Source organism: Sabethes cyaneus, chromosome 3 (genome assembly GCF_943734655.1).
Source record: "Sabethes cyaneus chromosome 3, idSabCyanKW18_F2, whole genome shotgun sequence".
Taxonomy (NCBI): domain Eukaryota; kingdom Metazoa; phylum Arthropoda; class Insecta; order Diptera; family Culicidae; genus Sabethes; species Sabethes cyaneus.
Window position 1 is genome coordinate 115,570,292 of NC_071355.1, and position 21,886 is coordinate 115,592,177.

Genomic DNA, 21,886 nt, shown 5'->3' on the forward strand with positions numbered 1-21,886 from the left:
AGTACCTTTTCAATTTTTTAAAACCTAATTTTTTTATTGATTATTTCGAAAGATTAACATTTTGACCATATGTGTTTGAAGTCGTTTGCATGAATTCCAAATATTGACAAAGTTACAGCTATTTGTACCGTGCATGTCTGGAGCGATTAAACAACGAGTAAAAACTTCAACGCCGTTTTTCTCGAAACCAGGTTTTGAAAGTCGGTACCATAAATATCTCAGGAACGGCTCAAGCAATTCTTATGATTCTTTTTTTGTTTGAAAGCCAACAAAATTCTCTACTGTTTGACCTATCCTTTTCTTGATATTGTAATTTTTGAATTTTTTAGAAATGTTTAAAGTCAATTTTTTCGCTTAAAAACCATACTTTTATGTTTCAATGTCCGCCATTTTGTTATGTGTTCGAATTCTAAAAAAGGATGGATCAAACACGAGATAATTTAATGTTCTTTCATGTCGTTTTGGAATTTTTCATTTCTGATAAGCCCCCCAGCGCCAATCCATGGTACCGCAATTCATGGTTTTTTGAACGACTATCTTTAAGGAGCCGTAGGGGCAAGGGGGAAGAGGTTCCCTTATGAAAACAAAATTGCAAATATTAGTATAAAATGCAATGTTTCGAATGCAAAAAACCCGATTCAATTTGCCTTTCGCGTTATCGAGAAAAAATTATTTGAAATTAGGCCGCTAAAATTCAACCGGATCCTGTAGTCACAAAATCAGACTCGTCTGAGTAAAAAGAAGCAGCCACTTCTGATAGTTAAGAATGCCAACTTCCTCACCCTCGTGAAACTTTGTGATGCCCAACCGTCCTACAAAACTACCCGGTTTGGCAATAAAATCATCTGTGCGTCAATGGAGGATTTAGAAATTAGGTAAAGGCCTGGATAATGATATGGTACAAAAAATATAAAATTTGGATCAATATCTGGACCATTTTCGAACTGGATATGCCTAAAAAAATAATATTGTATTTGATAATTTTCTAAATAGTTTAGCTAAAATAATTATGAGGCTCAGAATAAAATAAAATTAGGCCATTAAAAATATTTTATAAAGTTTTTGTCCTTCCGGTGTTGGGCCACTGAAGGGGGGGGACAAAGTAAATTTTTTAATCGAGCAAAAAACATGGGTTTTAAGCATTTTTATTTAAAGTTTAAGCGTGAAAACCAAATATGTTCTTGCTTTTAATATATACGTTATTATTTTCCATGCAAAAATGTACGAAAAGAAGACAAAAACGAGAGAATTTTTTTGGACGATTTTCGGAAACTCCGAATTCGAATTTCCATTTATGTTTTGTGCTAGAAGTGTTAAGTACACTCATTTTTCGAGTTTTTCAGACTGTAGAGCACACGGACAATTGATTTTATACTCATAGCCTACAAATTTTTTTTAGCCCCCCGATTTTTCAAGCCAATTTCCAAAGGGGGGGGGGGGGGTGTGACAAAAACTTAAAAAATATTTTGCAAAGACCTTATATTCCGCCGATAAGTAAGCAGGTTAACTTCACATCACCTTTTGATCGATTGACAGATAGATTAAAAATCAGTTTAGTAAAATATTCAAAATCATGCAACCCGACTAACATTGTACTACGTCATCCGTGATCGCATCTTATACACAACCCCTCTGATTTTTTTCTTGGGGGATGTAAAGTTTTCTTTAAGCACCTCTCCCCTCTGACTTGTGACAAAATTAATACCTCCTTGTCCACCGAAATTGAGTGACCCTGAGATCAAAAATATTCAGCTGTACCAGATAAGGAGGAAGGTTCACCTATTTTCTGGTACAGTTCTTCATCGACTATCATTTAAAATTAAAACCTAGTATCGAACCTTACCTTTAAACCTAGTAGAATTACCAAGACTAATTTTTTCAAGCACCATTTACAGTATGATTTCGTATTTGACAACAAATGTCGCCTATGTTGCCAAAATCGAAACCGTGGCAAAATTTAGACCATTTTTTAACTGAAAAAATTGCATATAAATGTGTCAAAAATTGAATAATTACCACTAATTAACGAATTTTTCACGATTGCAACGGTTTTATATTCAAAATGTTCGACAGGGGCTGTCGCAAACCTTTAGATACTTTGCAGTAAGACGTAGTCCTACGTCAGTAAAAGTCTGACCTTTCGAAATATGTAGTCACTAAATAAAAACTCGAACCCCACTGTACTTGATAAACTACGTTTAATACAAGTTATATTACATATTTTTAATGAATGGTTTAAATTTTTGAAACTAATAGGCGACATAATTTTTTATGACGTAGAAATCGTTTCAACCATATCTGAACAACAGGTAATAATAAATTCCCAATATACAAATGTCACACACAGATACATACATAACGCATATCAAGTCACTGAAACATTGTTCAATTGTTGGGCTGACATAAAAACAAGACCCTCGGCGACTGTGACCGATTTCAAATTTTTCAACCGACTTTCATACCTTTCTAACAGAGTATAAGAAAGGTAAAAGCTGTTCAACCTTGTGTCCTATTAATAAATAACAGTAGTATAGTTGTACTATTAAAAAAAAATTCTTTGTTATTACTTTGTTCATTTACATGGAAGAAACTATGACAATCCAAATTTAGGTCCAATCCAAAATCAAAAATAGGTCCAATTCAAGATCATGTTGGGTCCATTCAAGATCAAAAAAAGGCTTTGGCAAAAAACGATATATTTAATAAAAGTTTCATCAATTATACATTTTTAAAGTACTGATAATGTAGAAAAAAGGTAGTACTTTCCAACAAATAGTAACATCACCACATATTATTTATAAATGACGAGTAAATTGAGCAGGAGTGCGAGTGGTGGTGTTGAAAAGCGCTAAATAGGTCCATTCAAGATCAATTACCCTAAATGTATGTATATGAGTTGACTTGATTTTCCCATCTACTACCTTTAGCACCTCTATTATTACCCGTAATAATTGTAGAATGCTCCTTCGGCATGCAACTCGGCATGCAACATCTGATATCCCGCTTACATCCCATTACTGACCCTAAGCCCCCGGCCGACTCAATCAAACCGGCAATTTTTGGAGATGTGTGTGACAGCTGTGATAGATAAGGATGTGCCCCAGAAACATTAATCTATTAATTATCAGAGATCCCCTTACTGGCTTTATTCTTAAACGGAATAAAAGCCTGAACAACGCAACAATCACATTTGGTAAATTTTTACCCCGAGTTACACTTGAAATCATAAAAGCATTTTGTTATATATCCACATTCAGAAGTAAACGTGACCGCTGTGCATTTACTGATTAGTTAAAAAGCCCTACACCACGTCAAGGTTCAGTTTTATCGCAGGGAAAAACAATAATAATAATGAAATAATAACACAGGAAACACAGCTACAGACTATAACTTCCTGCCCATTAATAATTGTAATTTGGCAGCATAGGCATAAGAGAAAATTCCGACTCATCATAGAACACTCAAACATATATTCATTCATACCTATACACCCATGCAAACTCATACATGCGTATATATACACATGTACACATTTTTCAGTGCTGTGCTGTCCATAATCGCATAACAGCCACAAATTCTATGGAAATCCCATAGAAAATGTCTCGATTACGCAAATAAAGACATCACATCATTTTTGAACACTCGTTCGTTCTAACTAGCGATAAGTTTAAATTTTCATGAGTAAGTCAAAACCTCATGAATGGTGGGTAGGATTTGGTTTCAGTTTTCTAGAGAAATTTTTGTGTATACCAGCATTTTATCTAGGGAACTGAGTAAGCCCTCCCGGTTGTTCGGCCTAAACGATTTAAAATCAAATCCGTACAATTCCGCTCCATTCCGCTTTACGAGACACATACTACACATTTACATTAGGCAATACTACATACTACACATATATCTAACTTAACTATATTACATTCTACATGCGGAACTAAGCTATAGGATGATGCCGTAGACCACGACAAACCACCTACCCATGGGAGGGATCCATGATTATTGTTTATTTTGGAATCTAAATATTGAAAAAAATATTTTATTTCAAACTCGATCCGCCGGGCCTTCTTTCGAAATTCGGTTTTCCGAGCGATTACTATAATACCTTTATCCTATATATTTATATAGCAGAAAGGCAAAGCGTATAATTATTTCGTGCGTAATCGAACTAATTTTATTGCGATAAACCTAAACAAATTCCATATTCCACAGCTTCTAATCGTACAACATTTTTCTCTATGGACAATCATGAATTTATACCCACCAAATGGTGCTTGCGCTGATAATACATTATAACTGTTTACCCAAACTGTACCTGCTCGAAGCCCTTGAACTACATAATTGATCTTATCTATATCCTTGGAAAAAACAGCAGCGGCTAAGCCATATTCTGTGTTGTTTGCACGTTCTATTACCTCATCTAACGACTTAAATCGAAGCAATTGTTGAACTGGACCGAATATCTAAAATGAAAAGATTTCAGTATATAGTGTACGAAATCGTAGGTTTATGGTTTGACACCTCTTCGCGAGCAATTTTCATGTCGTCTGTTACGTTTGCAAAAACAGTTGGTTGAATGAAATATCCTGGAAGACCTTCATATCTATCTCCACCAGCTACTATCTTTGCACCTTGTTTTTCTCCAGATTCAATCATTCTCAAAATTTTATCAAACTGCACCGCATCCACTTGTGGTCCATGCTCGGTCATTACATCGAAAGGGTCACCGACGACACGTTTATTGGCTCTTTCGACACTGCGCTCAACAAATTCATCATATAGTTTGTCTTCAATAAAAGTACGGGATCCTGCGCAGCAGCACTGACCCATATTAAAAAACAATCCAAAATGGGACGTTTCAACTGCATGCTTCACGTCGGCATCAGATAAAATTATATTTGGGCTCTTGCCTCCGAGTTCCAAAGTAGTTCTCTTTAAGTTGCTTAAACCAGATCCTTGCTGTATGTTTTTACCTACTACTGTAGATCCAGTAAATGCAACTTTATCCACATCATGGTGCTGTACCAGTGCTTCTCCTGCATCGCCGAAGCCTGGGACAACATTCACTACACCTGCTGGAAAACCGGCTTCTTTGGTTAATTGAGCTATATAAAGAGCCGTAAGACTAGTTTGTTCTGCCGGTTTCAAAACTATTGTATTTCCAGTTGCTAGTGCGGGCCCAAATTTCCAAGCAACCATCAGAATAGGAAAATTCCACGGTATAATTTGAGCACAAACACCAACTGGTTCATGCCGGGTGTAGGCAAAAAAATCTCCATCAGTTGGTACAACCATACCATGATTTTTATCGGCCCATCCAGCAAAATAGCGAAGATTATTGATAGCCATTGGAACGTCAACATTGTACGACATGTAGTATGGTTTACCATTGTCAAGTGTTTCCAAACTCTGTAAGATATAAAATAAAGTAAATGATATACAGTAAATACAGTCGGAGAAAAATTTATGGTAAAAACAACTATATTTTAGGTTGCTTCAACCAGATTTTAAAATTGAAATATGCGTAAATATATATTTGGTTACTTTATCAAACCATGATGCTTAAAATTAACTTAAATATTAGGTTGTTATTGCTTTATGAGTTAACTTCAATTCAACAAATATTTGCTTGAAGTAACTAGAACCTTGGTAAATGGTAAATGGTAGGAAAATGCGTAAAACAGACCTCATAGTGGTCCTTAGCCTCTTATCCAACTGCAACTGCTATCCCTACCTCCACGTGGTACTAGCCGGAATACGAACAATCTTAGCGGAGATCGGGTAACCAAACCCGGTGGCAACCAGGGCCCTACAACGTCACCTTCAATTGCATAGCGTCACTCATAAATGAAGCAATGAAGCTTCGGTTTCTACAGAAGCAGCACCGTTTCAGTTTCAAACTTGGTTCAGTCAGCGTCAGCGAAACGGGTTTCACTTCGTCATGACGATCAGTTTCAACTTTTCATTAGTACTTTTCTATCAAATATTCAGAAGAAGACCAGCAACTATGAATGCAAATGAATTGAATTTGAGTAACAATTCCTACAATGCAACGCATATTAAAGTTAACCTTGTCAATGTTGACAAATCGTGCCTGACTTTCTGCCGTCGTCAATTGAAACAGCCACCAACTTCAACTGAAGCTTGGTTGAAACGTTCAGTTCAACAAACAAAGCAAGTCACTTCATGTATGAAGCGAAGGTAAGAGAAAGTCAGTTTCATTTATTTGTTTCGACGATGCCGGGCCCTGGTAGCAACTAAGGTCGAATACCAACAGGGAAGGAGGCACAGTGTAGTCTCGACACTGTAAAATGGCAACCGCATCACGAGACTCGGTAGCGTAAGCCCTAGTACGACTATTTATCTAAACTCTCTAAACTAAAACTAAAAACTGCAAGGTATACAGCCCTAAGGGTTGCACAAAAGGGTGACGTAGGACTATATCAGATCATTAGATCATTAGAACTAATGTGAACTGCATTTCTGGAATATGTATGTGATAGTAATAAGCAAGTTTTATTTGTAGCAATTTAATAACAATATAATATTTAAACGGGATTTCCTCCAAATAATTACATCACGCGGAACAACCAAAACTCGGACGCTTGCTTTGAGATCTCTCGGCACACTAACTGTCATCTCTTTATGTTGCTTCGTCATGATCATTCGTCGTCCGTCTCTTTCTCCCTTACATCTCGGTCATCCTGAGACGGATCTGGACTCCAGACCCGATACCTCTTCATGTAGCTCGCCGCAGTTGTCGTTCGTTTCGGACCCTCGCCGCTCACCTTTTCGACGCCATAACGATCGTTTGCCTTCACTGTCACGACTTTGTATGGTCCCAGATACTCCAAAGCATACTTCTTGCCAGATCCGAATTGCGTACGCTTGATGGCCACAACATCTCCAACTTTATACTCCGTCGCTGGTTTCGCTCGAAGATTATACGCATGTCGCTGATCTTCCTGCGCCTTTTCCCGAATTTCACGACGTTGCTCATCAAACTGAGCCATCCTTATCTCCTCAAGCATCTCTCCTAGCCGAATATCACCTTCATGCCGGATTTGAACACCGAAAAGAGCTTCAAATGGTGTTACACTCGTACTCTGATGAACACTGGCGTTAATCCAACGTTGGATGTTGCCGACATGTTTGTACCATTTGGTTTTATCATCTATACTCAGCTTCGTAAGCATGGCCAATATCACCTGGTTTACACGCTCAACTTGGCCATTCCCTCTAGGAACTCCCGTGGTAATCTCGATGTGCTCAATATTCTGGTCAGCGCAATACTCCTTAAAATCGTGGGAGGTAGAGGCTGAACCTTTGTCGCTAACGATACGCCTAGGATTTCCGAACAAATCACTCTGCTGCCGTAGACGTTGGATCACCTCAGCCGCATTGGTTGTCTTGGTAGGATAAATCCATACGTACTTCGTGAAGCCATCTACTACCACGAACAGATATTTATAGAGTTTCTCCGTAACATCCATGGGTCCCACATGATCGACATGATAAGTATCGAAGGGAACATCCCCTTTTGGAATCGGCGACAAAAGCCCTTCTGTTTTTCCTCGTTTTCGCTCTGCAAGAATGCATTTTACGCAGCACTCGATTTGTCTTTTGATTTTAGCACCGAGATGCGGAATGTAGTAGTCGCGTTTGATAACATCTTCCAATTTTTTTCACGCCGAAATGTCCACTTTCATGCGCACGTCGTATTATTTCACTCTGTAGTTCTGTTGGAACAACTACTACTTCTCGTCCATCCACAATTTTCATCAGCACGTCACTTGTCACCATATAATCCTTGAAGGGTCGCGTTTTGAGCAGCTCACTGATCACCCGTAGTCTCTCATCTCGTCCTTGAGCATTTTAATTCAGCTCCATCAATGGATCACCAGTCGTAACCATAACCGGCGCCCGGCTCAAAGCATCAACGTGTTGCATCCGGCTGCCCGGTCGATGTTCCACGGTGTATGTGTATGTGTACTCTTCAAGTGCTAACGCCCATCTAGCTACTCGTGGATAAAGATGTTTCCCTTTCAGCGTATGCTGGAAAGCTGCACAGTCAGTCACAATCTTAAACGGTATACCCAGCAAATATACACGGAAGCGTTCAACTGCATTCACAACGGCGAGCACTTCTAGATGATAAGCACTATAGTTTCTCTCTGCACTCTTCGTCTTCTGGCTCATGTAGTACACGGGATGAAATTTCCCGTCCTGATCCCGTTGGAGTAACACTGCACCATAACCTTCTTTGCTCGCGTCGGTGTGCACTTCCGTTTCAGCAGCAGCGTCGTAGATTTTTAGTACCGGATCAGACACTAAGAAATTTTTCAGCTGCTCGAAACTACTGCTTTGTTTATCTCCAAACACAAACGGTATATCCTTCTTCAGCAGATCGGTTAGCGGTCTCGCTACAACCGCATAACCCGGCACGAACTTGCGAAAGTAACTGGTTAGTCCCAAAAACCGTTGAAGCTCCTTCTCGTTACTCGGAACACGAAAATTTTTCACCGCGCGAATCTTCTCGGGAGACAATCGATACTTTCCTTCACTGATTAAGTATCCCAAATATTCCACCTCACGTTTCAGAAACTGTGACTTTCCCCAGTTAAACTGAAGTCCGTTTTCACCAGCCACATTCAGCACTTGTCGCAATATTTCGATGTTTTCGTCCGGTGTGTCAGACGCAATAATTGCATCATCGACGTAAATGATCAGCAGTCCACTTCTAATTAGCTCGCGAAAAACATCCGCCACGAAACGACTAAAACTCGCGGGCTGTTACATAACCCAAACGGTGTTTTGAGAAACTCATATTGTCCCATATGTGTCACAAAACTTGTATATTTTTGGCTGGAAGCTTCCACCGGCACGTGAAAGAAAGAATTCTTCAAGTCAAGAGTAGTGAACACCTTTGCACTTTTCAGTTTATCGATTTGGTCCTCAATATTCTGCATTGGGAAGCAATCTTTCACTATTTTCCTGTTCAGCTGGCGGTAGTCGACGCACACACGCAGCGAACCGTTTTTCTTCGGAGCCAGAGTAACAGGACTAGCATATTCACTAACACTTTCGCGCACGATTTCCGATCTCAGCCACTCGTCGATGGTTTCTTCCAACACTTTTTTCTCCTTGGGTGCAAATCGTCGTGGAGCCAAATGAACCGGCTCATCATCGGTTAAAATAATCTTCGTTTCAACACGACTCTTCACCTCACTTTTCGGGTTGTAACTTGCAATGATGTCCTTAATTATTCCCGCGTACACGGGATCCACATCGATTGCTTCCGGCTCGCAAACATTTGAAATTTGAAAAATATCACTTTCTTCCGCAGCGCCATGATCACTTACTTTCTTTTTGACGTTTACGCCTTTATTATTCACTTCGACGTCCATATAATTTAGCGCATTCATACCGAGTATGGCATCGTACTTCATACATCCCGGCGGGACGACGTAAAACGTCATCGTTGGATATTTATCCGCTCCCACACACACGGCGATCTCCACCGTACCACACGCTGGTGTTTTTACCGCTCCGAATCCACTAAAGCTCATCATCGTACAATGCAACAATGGCTTACCGATTTTAGCGCACACACACTCGCACAGCAAGTTATATCGGCTACCCGTATCAAACAGTGTGCGTAGAACGATGCCACCAACTGGCAGCTCACATACCGGCATGCCTTCCGATAGCATATTCACTTCGGCCTTCTTTTTCTCTCGTTCGCTATCTTTGGCTCGATGCCCGTGCTCACCACAAGCAAAACACTTCGGACCACGCGATTTTGTATCAACTTCATTCGCATAGTGGCCGCGATTACCACAATTGTAGCACCGAACACTGTCGCTGGCGCTAGCTGTATTAGTGGAGTCTGTTGATGCCGACTTTGATTCTCTCTTCTCTTTATAACGGTCACTTGCTGTGTTTTTCGATGATCGACTGTTCGAATCGCGCGTTTGGCTCTTCATTTTTTCATACTGCTTTACGCGCTCTTTCAATTCGGGAATGGTTTTCGCGCCGTACAGACAAACCTTGTTCACAGAAATATCATTCACACCGTTCGCTATGTACTCACAGATCGCCTCTTCTTCAATTCGGCCTCGCTTTGCAATATTTTGCATGTAGTAAATATACTGCAAAAACGTTTCATCGTTCTTTTTCATTCTTTTCCGAAGCAGCTCGTGGATCTCAGCACTCGAAACTTTATCGCCAAACTCTACTTCCAGAGCAGCTTTCAGCATCGCCCAGTTGTTCAATCCACACGAACTGTTAACGAACAACTTTGCCGTGCCTTTTAGTAAACGACGGCCGTACACAAACTTATGCGCCTCACTCCAACCGAAATTGTCACTCGTATTTTCGAACTCTTCTAGCCAATCGCGTACGTCTCGGTCAGAGCGCTCTCCTGAAAATTTTTCGAGGGAGTCACCAATATCATTGAACGTGAACTGTGGTGTACGTACAACTCGCCGCGATCTCTCACTTTCATCTCCGCTCGACATATCTGACTCCGATTCCTTTCCGTTCTTGTTCGGCGTAGACGTGGCAATATTTTCACTAGCCGAATGTAACACCGTTTCTTCCTCGCTATTCTCACTAACACTCAATAATCGTTTGATCAGCTTCTCTTTTTTGCCGGTTGTAGACAAATTTTTCGCAGCACAAAACTCGCGGAGCTGCGCGTTTGTCAGCCTCGTTAGTACTTCTCGCACGAACATATCGAAGTATTTTCTCGGTTCACCAACACAAGAAAACTCTCTCGCAAAACGTATCCCCAACGGCAATACGCAACTCAAAAAGACTCTTCTCCAATTTCACTGGGAAGTTTGGCTTTGGTGTGGAGACTATTCTCTGCCTCCAGCACCTCACACAGACTCTGACGCTAGCTTGTGTAAGCGTTTCCGAATTTCGCAAGAAACGACGCCACTTGCAACGATTAGAAATTCCGCACTTTCCACCGAAATCACGCTCAAACGAACTCAAAACATGAGGGAAATCCCGGTTGAGCCCCCATGTGATAATAATAAGCAAGTTTTATTTGTAGCAATTTAATAACAATATAATATTTAAACGGGATTTCCTCCAAATAATTACATCACGCGGAACAACCAAAACTCGGACGGTTGCTTTGAGATCTCTCGGCACACTAACTGTCTTCTCTTTATGTTGCTTCGTCATAATCATTCGTCGTCCGTCTCTTTCTCCCTTACATGTATGTTTATAAAAATCTGTTAGTGCCGTTGTTTAATTGAATTTTTAAAAGAGAAGAGCGAAATATTCAAATTCAATTCTTTATTGAATGCAATGGCCGCTTTGAAAATACGTGGACGGGGGTTCATAAGTACAAGGCCTGCAACCAATGAGACAGAGATTTCTTTTAAAAATCACTTGTGTGCATCATAAAGGTTGAAATGGTAATGAATTACCAGCCCACAGATTATTGTATTGAATATGATTATGCGTAGTTTAACATGTTTCAATAATCATACTTTAACTCGCGTTACAAATAAAATTAAAGCCAAAGCACATTCATCGCAAATATGACGTGCCATTCGAATGTCCTTCTCTTTTGACATAAATGGCAACAGGCACGTAAGTTAGCGGCGTCGGTTTACTGTCTTTTGCTCTGAGAAGATTTTTCTAGTTTACTTTCACAGCCTACCGCTTGTTGCATAGCAGAAAATATGGCACATACGCAAAAATTTCAGTTTTATTTGTTTGAGAGTCCTTATCTTTAAACCATCATAAAATAAATTCATGCCTACAATAACCCCGCCGTGCCAAATTTGGTTCCATTTGCTTGATTAGTTCTCGAGTTATGTGGAAATTTGTGTTTGTATGGTTTGTATGTCATTTGTATGGCGGCTCCCCCCACCCTCTTAGAAGTAGAAGGGGTCTCAGTACACCATAGAAAAAGATCTTACCTCCAAAAACCCCCACATGCCAAATTTGGTTCCTTTTTCTTGATTAGTTCTCGAGTTATGAGGAAATTTGTATATTATTTGTATTGGAGCCCCCCTCTCAAAGAGGAAAGGGGTCTAAATTCAGCATAGAAAAAATTCTTGCTTTCTGAAACCACCTCATTGGGTTCCATTTGCTTGATTAGTTCTAGATTTATGAGGAAATTTGTATTTCATTTGTATGGGCGCCTTCCCCCCTTTACGCCCTCCTTAGAATTGGTCTCTAAATCCCCCCCCCCCCCCCCCATGAAATTGCTAGTCATTTTATCCATCCAACGACATATAAATTGTTCAGTTTCGTACAGAAGCTTAGTAGTTATTAGCATTTGAAATCTTTCATTTAAACGTTACACTTCTATTTTCGTTTTCACGAAGTGCTACCCAGTCCCAGTATAGTAAACAAAGACGTAGTCCTACGTCAAAAAAATCAAGAAAATTCTGTTCGGAACATTCGGCATGGACAAAGGTGACGAAATAAAGACATGACTGGAGACTTGGTACCTGCTAAATTTCGTTGGTAGCGACAGAGTGCTGCTCGATCAGTTAGAGCCCCGAAAGTTTGGCATCGTAGCACTGCAGGAGGTCTGTCGCAAAGGCGAGAAGGTGTAGAGGATCCGTGGCGGCAAAGCCCAATTTTTTCAGAGCAGTGGAGCTACCAACGAGCTGGGAACGAGCTGCGTAGTTTTGGGCAAAATGCAAAATCGCGTAATTGACTGGTAAGCGATTAACGAGAGGATGTGCGTGATGAGGATAAAAGGCCGTTTCTTCGAACAACACCGTCAGAAACGTGCATTGTTACGAAGGTAAGCACGACGACGAGAAGGAAGCATTCTATGCGCAGCTCGCGGCAACGTACGACAGCTGCTCACGACGAGACATTAAGATTGTCATCGGGGATAAGAACGCCACTGATAACAGCCAGCGATGCATCAACTTTGCAGCATCCGGCGGCTTGGTGATCAAACTCCGCCTGCAAATGACGGATCTCGGTAGGAACATGTGCGATGGACCTGAAAATACTGAGAACCAGAGCAGAGGGTTTAAAGCCCCTAAAAGGAGGATGGTTTTAATAGCGGTTATCCATGGCTAAATATAAAAAAAATGAATGAATAAACCCAAACAGTAATCTGTAACAGTAATAAACAGTAATCTGCCCTTACCGCGTCATGAGGGGCTGATGCAGCGGACTTTTCTTTTCCCTCAACTCGTAAGACAAGAACAATATAAAATTAACTTTACGGGAAGAGTAAATGTTTAATGTGACAAATCAAAAATAAGATGAACTGAAAATCTTGATCTTAGGCTAAAATATCGACTAAGCGAGGGTGAGAGTCGAACTTACTGCTCTCAATCTCTAGTTGAGCGTGTTGTTTAAAGTTCAACCAATTACACCACCACAGTCTAACATCAAATTTTGTTGCGTTATCGAACTTTGTGATTTTATCACGCATTTACACAACGGGAGTATTATTTACCGACACGTTTTGTTCTTGCCACGCTGGCTGATAGCTTGGTTTGCTATTCGGTTGGCATATTTATTTATTTATTTATTTTTTACTTATTTATTTGTTTATTTATTGACATATGTAACGTAAGGCAAAGCCTTTTGAATTGTTACAATGAGATTTGATTGTAAATTTAGTTGGACTACCATACGGGTCATTCCACGTCAAGTGTCCGAGTCACTTGTAATCGACCTTCTCGGATTTTCACCAAACTCGACCAGATTGTTCGTTTTGGGTCAAGAAGCAAAAATCCTGAGTTTGGTGCCGATTGGACTTTCCCTCGATTTTGAGAACCCTCCCCCCCCCCCTCTTTTATTAGAAAAAGCATCATTTTCGTCAAATTCGCATACTTTCTTTTGCTTATATCTTCGTAAATATTTGATTTAAAAAAAAACTTTGTTCTACATTTTCATGGGAAATTATCTGAGGAATCCGACAAAAATATTAGTTTTTTGCGGCAGTGCTGCCAAATACTTTTATTTTCGATCTGAAAACTAAAATTTCAACACCATCGTGTTCCTCAGACTTTTTACATAAGAATCACTCAAAACCACGAGGTGTTCCGTCCCGTTCTCGAGATATAGCGTTTTGAAACAAACAGTTCCCAATTTCTCATGTAAAACTGTAAACAAAATTAAATTTCCTAGCAATAAGCAAATAACAAAAGAAGCAAAATTAATTTGGTTTAATCTAAAGCAACATTGCGCTGTTGTGGAAGCACATAAACAGTATATAAAATAACAAAAGTTGGCTTTTGAGCGTCTTAGCAGAATGTTGAGTGAAAGAAAAGTCAAACCTCTTTTCACAATAAAATTCCACTATTAATTTTAATTCAACAGATACGCTTTTCACCTTCTATTTGAAGGCTTCATAAATGTCTGTTTTCGAACTGTTTTGTAGCTTAGATTTTTCCTTCATTCAAGAATATAATATAGTTTTTCCTAACAGTGGTGCCAACTTTACAGTTTTCACTAGTATTGGAACATTATAAATCCATATCAATATTTTATTTCACTATTAATATATTTTTATTTCTCCAAATAATTATTTCCTTGTGCCTTTTCTGCTTATTTTTTGGATACCTTATATGTAGTTCCTGAATTTGATTCGGAAACCGTTTTTACCTTTGTTATACTATAACAAAGGTTTAAAAATTGGTCGAAAATACGAAATTGATCCGAGGCCCGGAAGGCCAAGTCACATATACCAATCGATAGGGTTCGACGATTTGAGCAATGTCTGTGTGTGTGTATGTATGTAATGATTTTTTCTATCGCCTGTTTCTCAGAGATGGCTGAACCGAACGGTTCGCTATTACTTTTGTTTGAAAGGTGTTATTGTCTAGTAGATCACTATTGAGTTGTTTCGTGATACGACATTTCATTTAAAAGTTATAAGCAAAAATGTGAAAAATACGTGACACTGGTTTCTTCGGAACTACATGACCGATTTCAACGATTTTAGTATCAAATGAAAGCCCTTATTAAAGCTAAATTATTTTTAATTTTTAATTGAAAACAAAGGAGTAGTTTAAAAGTTATGCTCAAAAAACCTGTTTTGACAAGGTAATAATTATCGCCTGTTTCTTAGAGATGGACAAACCGATTTATGCGCTATTAGTCTCATTTGAAAGATAATATATCCTAATAGATCACTATTGAATGGTTTTTTGATTGGACGTTTAATTCGAAAGTTATGAGCAACCGTATACACCACAACAAAATTAACAATAATTTATAATGATTTTAACCTACATAATTTACCTAATTTCAATTATTTTAATATCAAACGAGAGGTTTTGACACCACGAATATATATGCAAAATTTCATAAGAATTGGTTTTACCGGTTAAAAGATATTAACCCTCGAACACTCGCGCCAACTTTTGTAACATAGTTACTCGCGCGCACAATAGCCCCAAACCAAAGAAAACGTGTGCTCTAGAGTTTTGACTGGGAAAACTTGGTTTTAGGTTCATCGAACCTTTGGAAGAGTTTCTTGAAATTGAAAGCTCTATCGTCTGGTGGAATTTAAATTTTGATTATTCCCCCTAAAAATGAAATATAAAAAATATTTTTCTTCAGTGTCAATATAACACATTGATGTGTTCTGCAAAGTTATAGAGCATATTATTACAAGAAATTTTAGTAAAGATGGTAACCTTCTATCTCTGCAGAGAAGATAGAAATATCTTATTTATTGTATATGAATTTGTAAAACCAGTTTTTCTATTTTTCCTCTTTTTGTAATTGTTGTATGACTTTTTCATGTACTACAAATTTGTACAAATAGTAAAAATACACAACTTTGCTGAAAATAGTATACCTGTATGTTTGCTTGTTTAGGAACTGTAGAACTTTGATTATAAAGAATACCCTAATTTTGACTCCGAATCACTCGACTACCAGCAGACGGATACATTTTAAACATTTTACATTTGCTGATAGTTTTGCTGCATAAATTTTCCCAACAATTTAAATTATTAATGCATTGAATAATTATGATATTTTACTTACAATAAGTTTGTTGAAGAATATACGTTAGTTAAACAACGATTTGTAACTTTATAACAATATGGCGTTGAAAAACCTACACGTGTTGTATAAAATACAACAGCTTGAGTTAATAAAAATTGATGAAAATTATTCAAGAAAACTCTATTCATGTGATTTAAATAGAATGGCATTACAGGAAACTATGCATAGTTCAAAAACCTATAAACTAATAACTCAGACTTATCCTTACTCAGCAATTTCATGAAAAAAGGATGTATCAAAATTTAAAAGTGTTCCTATTTTGTTCAAATATTGTTAACTTAATCAATTTTCAAAAATTTTATGTAAACCACCGCACTACGCAACGATAACCAATAGATGAATTATGTTCCGAAGACGTGTCGATTTCTATCTCAAATAGCAAGTAAGACCGTATAACAAAGGTTCCTTTCACCACTAGGTGGATTAAATCGGGTTTTATTATAACAGAATTGGTACTAACATGAATTGCGGCGTGCATAGATCGGATACAGTGGACCCCAGTGGACAGACAGTTTTTAATTTGAACAACTGGCAACCCTAAATATGCTGGAAATTGTGTGAACTGGTCACCCTACTCTTTGTTATTGTTTTGGTTTGATTCAGTTGGAAGTTGGAAGTTCTCCGATCGGATTTCTATCATAATCGTTGGGAAAACGCAATGTGAAACAGATTAAACCCGCTAGATTAATACAAAAAAATCGCGTTTATGCGCATTGTCTGCATAAGTAAATGATGTTATGTTGAGAATGACATTTGAACCATTTTGAATTTGCACGTCGTGCAAACCAACGGGATGCAAATTAAAAAGTGTTCAGATTAAAAACGGTCAAACGAACGGGGGTCCACGGTACCAGGAATAGATGTTGCTGACAGAAAGCGATCCTTCAATATTTCCTTTTCTTCGCAACTCCGGCGAAGAACTAATTTATTTCATATGAATTATATAGAAACCTAAACAATGATATATACTGCTCATTTCGTCAATACAATACAGATTTTCGATGAAAGCAATCAGGCATTGATATTTTTTTTTTTCATTTTGCATTGTGTCACCTCTGCTGCTAGCCATCTCACATGGTTGAAGGCATGAGAATCTAGGTATTGTTTGTTTGACTTTTCGTTCACTCAATTTTCGTATTCTGCTAAGACGCTCAAAAACAAACTTTAGTTGTATTATATACTGTTTATGTGATTTCACAACAGCGCAATGTTGCTTTAGATTAAACCAGAATAATTTTGCTTTGTTTTGTTATTTGCTTATTGCTAGGAAATTTAATTTTGTTTAGGATTTGACTTGAAAAATTGAGAATTGTTTGTTTCAAAACGCTATATCTCGAGAACGGGACGGAACACCTCGTGGTTTTGAGTGATTCTTATGTAAAAAAGTTTGAGGAACACGATGGTGTTAAAATTTTGGAGATCAAATTGTACTCATTGAGAGAAAAATTCAAATTTAGTTTTGAGATGGAAAATAAAAGTATTTGGCAGCACTGCCGCAAAAAACTAAAATTTTTGGTGGATTCCTCAGCTGATTTCCCATGAAAATGTAGAACAAAGTTTTTTTTCTAAATTGAATATTTACGAAGATATGAGCAAAAGAAAATAAGCGAATTTGACGAAAATGATGCTTTTTCTAATAAAAGGGGGGGTTCCCAAAATCGAGGGAAAGTCCAATCGGCACCAACTTGAGATTTTTGCTTCTTGACCCAAAACGAACAATCTGGCCGAGTTTGGTAAAAATCCGAGAAGGTCGATTACAAGTTTGTACTTTTTCTCGGTCACTTGACGTGGAATAACCCATGCTTATTTCCAAATTCATATTTATTCTAACTGTGTTTCCTCTACATTGAATTAACGGTATAACTATATGCTGTTGAGCCGTGCAAGCAACTGACGCTTAAAAACTCTCGTGCTTGAGCTAGATTTTATCGAAGTTGGTAATGAGTTCCAAAGGACAATGCCTCTAACGAAAAGTGACAAACTGTAGTCTCTGGTGCTGTGACACGGCACGGAAAAAATTTCTAGTTCTCAAGTTTCCTAGGGGTTGCAAAATAGTAAATAGACATTCAGGTTTCCTAGTATGGTTTATCTTAAATATCGATAAACAGGACCTATATTTATAAAAATCTGAGAAGGTGCAACCTAATAGCGACTTCTGTAGGTGACTTCAATAACGCAGTTTCTGTGCTCTTGGACACTTTGATGTACAAAGAATAGAATTAAATAGATGTGTCATCACTGGAAGAATCAAGCATATTAGCATATGAGAACGGTGAATCGTGGTTGCCGTCCAGTAAAGTGATTTATTGTCAACCAAAAAAGGAAGAAAAAAGTACAAAGGTCCATGCCTAGTGGCACGGGCGCAGGCTTGAAGTAGGACTACGAATGTAGCGCAATTCGTCTCATAATGCTAAAGTCGGTGATTTTTGTATGAATTTCATATATAGATGCTCAAGTTGCGCATTAAAAAATTGTCAACTTTCGTCCTTCAGATGGGCTTAGTGATGTCCGTTTATCGTTCGAATAATTCAACTAATCGAATAACACAAGGAATATTCGAATAATGCCAGCACGAGGAGTTGAATTAATCGAATAGTTTAATTAATCGATTAGTGCAGACAAGGCTCACCGATTAATCGGTAATCGAATAATTGAAAATTTCGGACATTCCCACCCATTTAAACCCTTCTGCTTCCGCGACCAAAATTTGGGTTTTCTAGCTTATTTAATATTCTATTATAGCAGCTTATTGTCAATTGCAAGTAAAATTGTACCATCCAAAGTGCGATATCGCTCATAAAGTGCTTTTGCATTAAATCGTTTCGATCTTCGGCGCACTTTTTCGTTATCTGCCAAGCAATAAGTGCGCCGAAGAGACCGAAATGATTTAAGCTAAAATAGCACTTTTATGAGCGATTGCGTACTTATTGATTGGACAATTTTCCTTGCAATTGACAATAATAGATCGATGTTAATTGGCTGCTGTCGAGTTTTACCACCTTTGCCGCGTCCGGATCCGGACAGGGAGATAAAATCGTAACTCTCATTATTATTTGTAACCCAAACAACGCGAAAATGATGCCGTTCACAAAATCAATTCAACTGCTTCAGTAGTTCTTAAAAGAACTGATTGTTTTCTACCAGCTGTTAATAATACAAATCGAAGAAATTTACTGCTTGACAGCAGCTTTTTTTGAACCGCATTCTCCGTTAAAACAACTTCTTTTGGCTTTGGAGTTTTCGGTGCCTTTGTTATGGTCTTCTTTGACTTAGTAATCTTGCTTCTCGCTAGCAAGTTTGATAGGCGAAGGAACCGGAAGCGCCAGTTCCTTGTTTGGACCAGCTTTCTCTTGTTGAAAACTAACTTCAAAGCCTTTTTCACGAATGTGTCCAACCTTGAAACGTCACAATTGTAGCTGGCGGCGATATACTTCTAGACGGCTTGCAACGAGGATCCGTTGACTCTTCGGTTTATTGGCGTCTCGCTTAGTGAATTTGGTTGTCTTCGTTGCCTTATTCCGGGGAAGCAGCTGAAGCTCAACGATTTTCAAGCGGATTCTATAGAGCGTAAATTAAATACAATCAAACTTTGATCCCTTTGATTCAAAGGGAATTTAATCCATAGCTCTTCTCCTATATATTTCTGTACTCCGTGTTAGGGAAGCACTGGCGTGAGAAGGCAAAAATTTTTAGCAAAAATAAAATTAAAGCAACGTCATGAGTTAGAAGATCGCATGGTGAGTCACCACATATTTAACGTTTTATCAAATCAAAAGAAATTCTTCATGATTTAAAGAATCAGCGACATTTGGAAATTTAATTAAAGAAATTTAGTATACAGAAAATTTTCATCTCTTCATAAACAAATTCGTTCGTCCTAAAAAGGACGGGTTGTGGTAAATTATGTGGTTGAAAATCCGGCTAGCAGAATGGCTTGAATGTTTGAAACAACACCTCCCAGGGCAATGGTGACAATGGTTACCGAACAGAGCATTTTCCATTGATTCAAGCTCTTCCACTCCCGCAACCAAATATTCTAATACAGCTGATAATAGATCAATGCTCCGGTACCAACACGTTCAGCGCACTCTACACCAAACAATGATCCGCTACTGCTGCTGCCGCTGCGCTGCGTTTTACCAGTTTGCCGAGTCCAGTGAGGGAGATATAACCGCAACTCTCTGCTGTCTGCTCTAGTGCTCTGTACCGTACCGATGCCAATGCGAAAATGATGCCGTTCGCCGGCTTACTTCTGATTATATACCAGAGCAAACCGCAGCAAGTTGTAACAAAGGCGGATCAACGTAGGGTAGAAAATCATAGACACGAAAGAAAGGCGGTACAACGAAAGTGTACTCCGTACATTGTTTGAACAAAACCGGTGTCCGGTGGTTCCTTAATGAAGAGCTACCAGTTTCTGCAGAGCAACCTAATATGAAGCATCGTCTTCATGCCACCGAAAACCAGTGGAAAGGCCGCAAAGCGCGATAGGAAAAAGAAGAAGAAGCCACGCCACTAGGAGAGCAACGCTATTTTCTTTCATTTATTGCCGACAGGGATGGCACGGCAACGGGCATGGCAGACGTGCACTCACAGTTGTGTGTGGTTGTGCCGGGTGAGTTTGCCAAGCGCGCCGTCTCGGAAGGTACCAAAGTATATCGGCCTATAGTAAATGTATCTGGTAAGGCTTCTGTAACTATACAACAATTAGCCCTTTTTAGGGCCTAATATATAAATGAAGATGCAATTCGATTTTCTCACTAAACGCTTAGTCTCGAATTACGAAGTGGCGCAGTTTTCTTTTGCCAGATAATGTGGCTTACTCGTTTCATGCTTTTAGAAAGAATCTTAAATTCGTATTATTTTGCATGTGTAGGTATATGAACAATTTTGTTCAGAAATATTCTTCGGAAGGTTTGTCTTAATACAGTTTAAACATGTAATTTCTGACAGGCTCATACTTCGAACGCTCATACTAAACTGCCAACATCACTTTAAAATGTGAGAAAAATCAATTTAACTGCTTCGTATACTTTTTATTCAGTAGTTCTTAAAAGAACTGATTGTTTTCTACCAGATATTAGTAATGCAAATCAAGGAAATTTACATCTAGGCAACAGTTTTTTTCGGGCACCTTCTTCGCTGGAACGATTTCCTTTGACTGGGGCTTTCGGTGCCTTTGCTACGGTTTTCATTGGCTTAGTAGATTTTTGTTCGGGGCACCCGCATATTTACTCCAGTAGTACAGCTTTAATCGGAGCCGCCTTTGCAGCAGTTAGCAAAGATATTGTTTTCGTCCGTTTTATCAACCTTGAACAAATCGGAAGCGCCTGTTCTTGTTGTTTGGACCAGCTTTTCGACAGCTAATTTCAAAACCTTTTTCACAAATGTGTCCAACCTTGGAACGTCACAATTGTGGCTAGCGGCGATTTACTTCTAACGGCTTGCAGCGAGCATCCATTGATTTTACTGGGTATTGATAGCAGCAAAAACCATGCCGTTCGCTGGCGGGCGAGTCGGTTACTTCTTCGGTTTGTTGGCGTCTTGCTTGGTGAATTTGAATGTCTTCGATGCCTTATTCCGAGCAAGCAGCACCCACTGAAGCTCAACAATTTTCGCGCGGATTCTATAGAGCGTAAATTAAATACAATCAAAGGTCAGCTTAACCCATAGCTCATCTCGTATATATTTCTGTCATCTGTGCTAGGGAAGCATTGGCGTGGGAAGGCAAAAACATGAAAATAATGAAATAATGAATATACGTCTAATATTTTCTCAATTATTAAACGTCTGTTTGGGAAACATGGAATCTATTGTATTGTTATGGATTTTTTGAAAATTTTCCAATCGATTGATACCAATATCTCTAGAA

The 21,886-nt window shown here is 38.7% G+C and overlaps 1 protein-coding gene across 1 annotated transcript; it reads right to left on the reverse strand.

Moving 5' to 3' along the window:
• Positions 1 to 4,142: 4,142 nt before the first annotated feature.
• Positions 4,143 to 5,398, reverse strand: LOC128740048 (aldehyde dehydrogenase, mitochondrial-like). Its single transcript, XM_053835556.1, has 2 exons — positions 4,516 to 5,398; positions 4,143 to 4,457 (listed from the first exon to the last, which is right to left on the reverse strand). The coding sequence occupies exons 1-2, from the start codon at positions 5,365 to 5,367 to the stop codon at positions 4,143 to 4,145; spliced, it is 1,167 nt and encodes a 388-aa protein (XP_053691531.1). The 5' UTR covers positions 5,368 to 5,398.
• Positions 5,399 to 21,886: the final 16,488 nt, after the last annotated feature.